General features: G+C 33.3%; 1 protein-coding gene across 1 annotated transcript; it reads left to right on the forward strand.

The window, feature by feature from the left end:
* The first annotated feature begins 7351 nt into the window (after positions 1-7351).
* Positions 7352-8416, forward strand: LOC123390005 (olfactory receptor 6C76-like). Its single transcript, XM_045073221.1, has one exon. It carries the CDS (start codon positions 7352-7354, stop codon positions 8414-8416), a length of 1065 nt encoding a protein of 354 aa, XP_044929156.1.
* The last annotated feature ends 541 nt before the right edge of the window (positions 8417-8957 follow it).

Below are 8957 nucleotides of genomic sequence, written 5' to 3' on the forward strand. Positions count from 1 at the left end.
CCCAGGGCTCTAATATTCTTAGCATGTGGCCATCCAGTCATCCCAGCTCCATTTATGTAAAAGACTATTCTTCTCTTCATTGAATAGTCTTGTAACCTACTCAAAAATTAATTGGCCTTAGATGAATGAGATTATTCTGGACTTACCTATTCTATTTGATTTCTCTATACAGAACTAAAAGTTCTTTCCAATTCAAGTACTATTTATTTATCTATCTATCTATTTATTATTTATTTATTTATTTATTATTTTTGTCTAACTGTTCCATCTAGGACTTCCAGCACAATATTGAATAGCAGTTGGAAAAAGTGGACATCCTTGTCATGTTCCTGATGTTTGGGGGAAGGCCTTCAGTCTTTCAGCCTTGAATGGGACATTAGCTGTAGGGTTCTCATGAATGCTTTTCAGCAGTTTGAGGAAGTTCCTTTTTACTCTGCATTTACTGTATTTTTCTTATGAAAGGATTTCAAATCTTGTCAAAGCTTGGCTTTTCCTGCATCAATTGTAATAATCATGAGTTTTTTCCCTTTATTTCATCTTCTATCATCTTCTATCATTGACATATTATGTAAGTTCATTTTTTTTTTAAATGTTGGATCACCTTACATTCTACCCCACTTTATCATGGTATCTTACCTTTAAATACAACTGAATTTGCTTTCTTAGTATTTTCCTGAGGATTTTTGCATTGATGTTCATAAGGGATAGAGATCTGTATTTCTGATATTTTTATCCGGTTTTTGAATCAGAGTAATGCTGTCCTCATACAATCAAAGAGGAAGAGTATTATAATCTCCAGTATTTGGAAGAGTTTGAAATGGATTAGTGTTAACTCTTTAAAGCTTTGGGGAAATTCATCTGGTCTTAGATAGTCTTTATATAGAGGTTTTGAATTACTGTTTCAATTTCTTCAATAACTATAGGTCTATTAGATACCTGTGTCACCTGAGTAAAGGGTAATTTGTGGATTTTATGAATTACTGTGTTTCAGTTACGCTATCTAATTTGTTGATGCACAATGGCTGATAGTACATTCTTATACTCCTATTTCTACAACATCAATAGTCATGAACCAACTTTGATTCCTGACTTTAGCAATTTGAGCCTTCTCTTTTTTTTTTTTTTCTTGGTCAATCCAGCTAAAGTTTTGTCAGCTTTGATGACCCTTTGAAAGAAACAACTTTGGGATTTACTGATTTTCTCTATTTTTTCCCTTTCCTATATTTCATTTATCTCCACTCTACTATTTATTATTTTATTCTTTCTGATGGCTTTGGGTTTCTTTTACTCTTTTTTTTCTTAAATCTGTAAGTTTGAACTTAGATTACTGATATCTTTTTTGTTAAAGAAGATGCTTAAAACTATAAATTTCCATCTGTACACTGCTCTTACTGTATTTTGTAAGTTTTGATAGCTTCGATGTCTGTGTTCATTTGTTCCCAAGTGTTTTCTAATGTTCTTTGTGATTTATTCTTTGACCCATTAGTTGTTTATGGGGTTGTTTTTAATATCCACAGGTTTTTCATATATACCAGAATTTTGGTCTGAAACTACTGAGAAGCCAAAATGAAGACACAAACAACAAATGCCTTATATTATCTAACTACGTTTACATTATCCAATTTGGTAGCCATTAAAAATTGAAATATGTCTAGTCCAAACTGAGATGTGTTATAAATATAAATGTATATCATGTTTCAAAGACAGTACAAACATGTAAAAAATCTCGCTAATTTTTAATATGTATTACATGCTGAAATGACAATCCATGGGATGTATCGGGTTAAATATGTTATTAAAATTAATTTCACTTGTTTTCTTTCACTTTTTAAAAATAAGGTTATCAGAAAATTTGAAATTGCAAATGTGGCTTACATTTGTGTTTTGCATTATATTTCTATTGGACAGTACTGATTTATAATATCTCTTTCTTTTTTAAGTTTAAATTATATACATGTATATATTAGACCTTTTGATATTGTCCCTAGGTCACAGAGACTCTATTCATTAAATATATATAATTTACTTTTTTTTGTTTTTCAAATTGAGTGGTCTCTATTAATCTTTAAATTCACTCTTTTGTTTTATAATTACCCTTCTGCTGTTCAGCCCATCCATTGAACTTCTACTTTAGATATAATTTTTGTTACTAATTTTAAAATAATTCTTTTAATACACATCTATTTACATTTCTTTGTGAATAATTCGTATTTTATTTCAGGCTCATTGAAAAAAAGTTAGTCTCTGATATTTACCCCATATTTAAAATTTTTGATATTTCTAATTCCTCCCTGAAATTCTAGTTTTCTAGCTGGATTCAGTTTTGTTCAGCTGAAGAGCTTCCTGCTACAATTCTTGTAGTGCTGATGTGTTACTGAAACATGCTTGTGGTTTTATTTTATCTGAAAATGTCTTTATTTCCCTTTCATGTTGAAGCAATAGTTTTAATGTATAGAATTCTAAATTGACAATTTTTTTTTTTCTTTCAGCACTCTAAAGATTCCTCTCTGGTTTCTGGCCTCCCTAGCTTATGAAAAGAAGTCAGAAATTGTTCAAGCCATTGTCCTCCAACATTCATGGTATGAATGCTAGCCACACTTTTTCTCACTGTCTTTGTTCTTTAACAGTTTGATTATAATGTGTGTAGGCATTTTATCATGCTTGGAGCTTGCTTGGTTTCTTGATTTTGTAAATTTATGTCACTTTTCAAATTTATGGACTTTGAAAACATTGATTCATCTAAGTGATCATGTGTCCAAGTTGGCAAAATGGAAGGCATTCTGTAAATTCTGTAACTGTCAATCTTGTCCAATAAAGTTCCCCTTAAAACTGTCTGTTGATTAACGCAAGAAAGGGAGCAATAATAAAGAAGGGAAAAGGAAGGTAGGAAAGGATATGATGGAAATAAAGAAGAAGAAAATAGGGAATGAAGAAAGGAGGTGGTCAGAGATAATCTAATTTGGGCCTCAGAATATTGCCAATTATTAAAGACAGAAACATATTAATAACAATGGATTTATAATTAATTTTAATAGATGGTAATTAATAGACAGTTGGTTCTGCTCAGAAAGAGTTACTTTAGTGGAAAATCCAGTTGAATGTACTTATTCCTTTATTCCTTCTTCAACACTCTTATTTTCTTGATGAAGGTCAGATTTCTGACCTATATCATTTGTGTTTTCCCTAAGAACTTTGTTCAACATTTCTTATGGGACAAGTCTGTTGGCAATGAATTCTGCTTTTATTTCTGTCTTAGTCTATCTGGACTGCTGTCACAAAATACCATAACTCGGTGCCTTGAACAACAGACATTTATTTCTCAGTTTTAGAAGCTAGAAAGGCTAAGATCTGGGTGCCAGCAGATTTGGTGTCTAGTGAGAGCTGGCTTCACAGGTTTCATAGACTTGTCTCCAGGTCCTCACATGGCAGAAGTGGGTAGGGGAGCTGTCAGGACATCCAGGAGTGCTCAATACATTTCAAGCACACAATAAATAGGTATTTCAGGAAAGAATAAATGAACTAATAAATTAATGAAGATAAAGGGTGTGCCCAGTATGTTAATATAGTATATTTTGTACAGAGTCTCCTAAGAACATAGTTGAAGGAGATAGAAAGGAGTCTATATTTTGTATCTCTTGTATAGTAAACAAACCAAAGATCCTCAGGGAAATATTGCCTTTGGAGCTGAATTTCTTGGAGAGATATGCACACAGTTTAGGGCATTCCCTGGAAATAAACCATAATCATCTCATAGGATAACAGTTGTTTAATTTTAGTGCTTGTTGTATTAACATAAAAACATTGACTATGAAGAATAAAAGAGATACTTTGGTCTTTAAATTGTTGATTTGAGCTAGAAATAGCTAATCATGAAATGTCCACAAGTATTAAAACTTATTTTAAGAATTATATATTTCAGTGTGCTGCCTGAGAAGAAAAAAAAAAAAAAAAGTAAGCCTAAGTGCTTTATCCTGCAATAGGAATATAAAAACCGTGAACATCAACAAACAAAATCCTTTGCCAGTATAATTATTTTTGCACCTTTAAGAATAAAGGGCACTAGGTGGGTCAGTGGGTTAACCCTCTGCCTTTCACTCAGGTCATGGTCTCAGGGTCCTGGACCCTGATGTGGATCGAGCCCCACATCAGGCTCTCTGTTCAACAGGGAGCCTGCCTCCCCACTCTGTTTGCCTGCCTCTCTGCCTACTTATGTTTCTCTCTGTGTCAAATGAATAAATAAATATATATTTTTAAAAAATTACAGTTTGTGGGATGCCTGGGTGGCTCAATGGGTTAAAGCCTCTGCCTTTGGCTCAGGTCATGATCCGAGGGTCCTGTGATCAAGCCCTACATCAGGCTCTCTGCTCAGCAGGGAGCCTGCTTCCTCCTCTCTCTCTGCCTGCCTCTCTGCCTGCTTGTGATCTCTGTCAAATAAATAAGATCTTTAAAAAAAATAAAAATAAAAACTAACAGTTTGTAAGTTTTTGTGCTTTGCAGACTGATTTATAATCCATATACTGAAAATAAACATCTCTAAAACACTGAGTAATTTATTTATATTAATAGATTTAAGTTATTCTGATCTTATCTTAATTATAAAGGATCTTAAATTAACTTATTAAAACACATCATTTTTGAATAAAAATGTGTTCATGATTTCGAAGGTAGGGAAAATTTTCTTACAGCTTTTAACATAAATAAATACATAAATAAATAAATAAATAAATAAATGTGATAGGCTTGTTAAACATATTATAATACACTGTTCCAGTGTATATCTAGGGAATTGGGGAGCCGGAGAAAAACTAGGTCTGATTTGATAAAATTTTTACTTCTGGGGGTGATAGATCTGTTTTTGACCCAAATTACTATAGCCATTATAGTACAATTACTTGCCTCAGGAATTGTCCCTTAGGTTTGGGAGAATGTGTGTAAGTACTAAGAAGATATCATTACACTTTTGTACTAATAGCCAGAATCTCTAGGACCTTAAGTATTTCGTGGAGTAAACTGTATTATATTCTCTCTGATAAATTTTAGTAATTCATGAGTTTTCATTTGTGTGTACCCTTTTCCCCACAATTTATCCTACCTAAAATACCATACTCTACTTCCTAATCTATCTCCAATGCTTAGCTTTGAATCCATCTTTTTCTTTTTCTTTTTTTTTAAGCATCCATTCTGAATCTCTCCCCATAGTAAGAGTGAGTCTTATTTACTATTAAGTTTATGGCACATGGTATATTGCTATATTCATGCACAAATTCTGTCTCCTCTATATATTGGTAAACTACAATAGTCAGGAACATTGACTTATACTTCTTTGACTCCTCAGTATATAATAATGCATTCTCCATGGATTTATAAACATTATTTACATTCCCACCAATGTAAACAATGTTTATAGGTCCATGGAGGATGCAAACTTGTGCAGCCACTCTGGAAAACAGTATGGAGGTGCCTCAAAAAGTTAAGAATAGAACTACCCCAACCCAGCAACTGCACTACTATTACTACTACATAGGGTACAAACATAATGACTCAAATGGGCACATGCACCCCAATGTTTATAGCAGTAACTATGGAAAGAACCCAGATGTCCATCAATGGATGTATTGATAAAGAAGATATGAGATACACACACACACACACACAAACACTAGAATATTACTCAGCAATCAAAAAGAATGAGTTTTGCCATTTGCAATTATGTGGATGAAACTAGAGGGTATGATGTTAAGCAAAAGAAGTCAAAGACAAATACCATATGATTTCATTCATACATGGAATTTAAGAAGAACATAGAGAAAAGGAACAAAAAATAAGCTAAGATAAAAACAGAGAGGAAGGCAAACCATAAAAGACACTGACTATAGGGAGCAAACAGTGTTGTTGGAGGTGAGGTGGGCAGAGGAATGGGATAACTAGATGATAAGCATTAAGGAGGGCACTTGATGTGAAGAACACTGGGTGTTACATGTAAGTGATCATCACTGAATGCTACTCCTGAAACTTAAAAAAAAATTGTTTAACGAGTGTTTCATATTCATAATGAAGTCCACAAAGAAGCATAACTGATAATGAAGTCATCAAACAAGAAATTTGCCCCCAAGGGATGAAATGCTTATACCCAGGAGTTTTCATGACATTTAGTCTGATGAAAGCTTATGTAATTTCCAACCACAAAATCAACTCAGGGACAAATCAATAGGCAGGGACATTGAATTGCCTTGGGTTTTGAATTGGCTTGGGTTTTGGCTTACCATATTATTTGGGGTCAGTCAGTATTACCTGCAAGTGTCTGAACACTTGCCAAGTGACTGATCATCACAGTAAAATTTGCTAATTTTTTTTTTTTCTGTTTTCCTCTTCAGCTTTGCTGTAACCCATTTCTACACATCAGGTAAAAAGCCAAGAGCTAAATACCAGTCACTGTCTCATCTGAAGAAGACTCTAATCTTAATGGTAAGTTTTTCTCTTTATGGCTTCCCCTAAGGTGCTACCTCTTTTCTACTTCTTTTGTCTTCCTTCTCTTCTTTCCCTATTTCATTTCCCCCTCTCTGAATGCTTATTCACTTTATTTTGCATTTTATTGTGTTATTCTCTTCCTGTTTTGAGAACTATAACCAGAAGGAACACTGAATTTGTTTAATTCTTTTCAAGTTAGTTTTACTATGCAATTAGATAAATTTAATAATGGCATAGGAGATGATAAAAGTGAAGAAATGAAGAGATGAAATGGAGACAAAAGCCACTATACTGATTTATAGGAATAAAAAAATCAGATAGGACCAAGAAAGTGTGTTCATTAGCTGAGTGGATGTGACACAGGCCAAACCTGGAATGAGCTGCAGTTGTTATACTGAATTGCTTCCAGGATGATCTTATACCCAAAGCTGGATTTCTATTTCAACCATCTTAAACATTCATACATCATTTTGTTTCTCTGTAGCACATATGGTCAGTTCCTTGAGATAATGATATTTATATAGTCATCAGGCTGAGTATAAGTACGATGACATTTTAGTCCTTACATACTGAGAAAAGAGGAAATAATTTTTTTCCACATGCCTGTTCATTTCTTCACCTCATTACCATAAATGTAAGCCACATTTAAAGATGATTTATAAGATGGGTTTTTATTTCACCAGATTTGTAGAAAATATTTGTCTTTCTTCAAAAGCAATGTAACAGATTTTGTTAGAGTTTATCTTACATTAATCATTAGTATGTATAACCAATAGCAATTACTAATATTTTGACAATGTTATCTTCACATTTTATCTTTGGTATCTGTACATATTTTTTTCTCAATACTTTTACCAGAGCAAAAGTATATCAGGAGGTCAAGATGGAAAACCGTACAACTGTGACAGTATTTATCTTAGCAGGATTGACACAGGACCCCAAATTGAAGATTGTGTTATTTATCTTCCTACTCCTCACCTACTTGTTAAGCATCTCAGGAAACTTAGTTATCATTACTCTCACTTTGCTGGATTCTCATCTCAAGACCCCTATGTATTCCTTTCTTCGAAATTTTTCTTTCTTAGAAATTTCTTATACGACAGTCTGCATTCCCAAATTGCTTGTGAGCATGGCAACCGGTGACAAAATGATTTCCTATAACTGTTGCGCAACTCAGTTATTTTTTGCCTTCCTTCTCGGTGCATCTGAATTTTATCTCCTGGCTGTCATGTCCTATGATCGTTATGTTGCCATCTGTAAGCCTTTGCATTATACGACCATTATGAACAGCAAAATCTGTATCCAGTTAGTCCTTAGCTCTTGGATCACTGGTTTCCTCATCATCTTTCCAGGACTCATTTTAGGCTTAAGCCTGGACTTCTGTGACTCCAATATCATTGATCATTTCTACTCTGACACTGCTCCCCTCTTGCAAATCTCCTGCACTGATACACGTGTGTTGGAAATGATGAGTTTCATCTTAGCTTTGGTGACTCTGCTGGTCACTTTGGCATTAGTGATTCTATCATACACATGCATTGCCTTGACAATTTTAAAAATTCCTTCTGCCAACCAGAGAAAAAAGGCTTTCTCCACATGTTCTTCTCACATGATTGTCATCTCCCTCTCATATGGCAGCTGCATCTTCATGTACATTAAACCCTCAGTCAAACAGAGGATATCCTTAATGAAGGGAGTGGCAATTCTCAATACTTCTATTGCTCCGCTTTTAAACCCCTTCATTTATACTCTAAGGAACCAGCAGGTAAAGCAAGCATTTAAGAACTTGCTACAAAGATTTCTATTTGTATTCAAATACAATCATAATGAGATATATATAAGGAAAGTTAATAAGGAAAATTGCAAAAAGAAGTGCTTAGATTTGGTCCCAATTTTACCATTGCACCATCCAATATATAGTCATATCTGTCCTTTCACTTCTTTCTGAAGTGTCATGATGTTTACATTAGCTCTTGTTTCTTAATAACACTTCCCTTTCAAAATACTGAAACTTTATTTTTCTGTTCCATTGTAAGAGTTCTAAAATTTGACCTCTTTCTCTTATTCCTCCATTTAAATGTAGCAAGTATTTGAATGATTATTTTAATCAACTTTATGTATTAGTTCATGGAGACTTAATTATTTCCATATCTGTGTAGTATATTTTGTTTTTATATTTGATTTCCTGTAAAATCTTGATCAGTTCAAAACAATTTTATGATGTCTTCTTTGAGATTTTACCTTTGCTTGTCTTATGATGTCCTGATACACATTCTCTATTTAAATAAAGGTATTTAAAAGTAGAAAGTTGCAATTAAAATATCACTGTCATTCTTTGTCCTTATATTAAGAAAATTCACTATGCTAGTATAAGAAAAAATCATATGGTATGCTAGTATAATAAAAAATCATATGGTGTGCTACTTTTATTTTATATTTTATGTGTAAAAGTAAATAAGTAAATGTTGACTCATGTGTCCCAAATCACA

Source organism: Mustela putorius, unplaced genomic scaffold, assembly GCF_011764305.1.
Source record: "Mustela putorius furo isolate JIRA1106 unplaced genomic scaffold, ASM1176430v1.1 tig00537227_pilon_pilon_pilon, whole genome shotgun sequence".
Classification (NCBI taxonomy): domain Eukaryota; kingdom Metazoa; phylum Chordata; class Mammalia; order Carnivora; family Mustelidae; genus Mustela; species Mustela putorius.

Bases quoted from the DNA above. Each gene is read 5' to 3' on its own strand.
- LOC123390005 (XM_045073221.1), top strand. From the start codon at position 7,352: ATGGAAAACCGTACAACTGTGACAGTATTTATCTTAGCAGGATTGACA.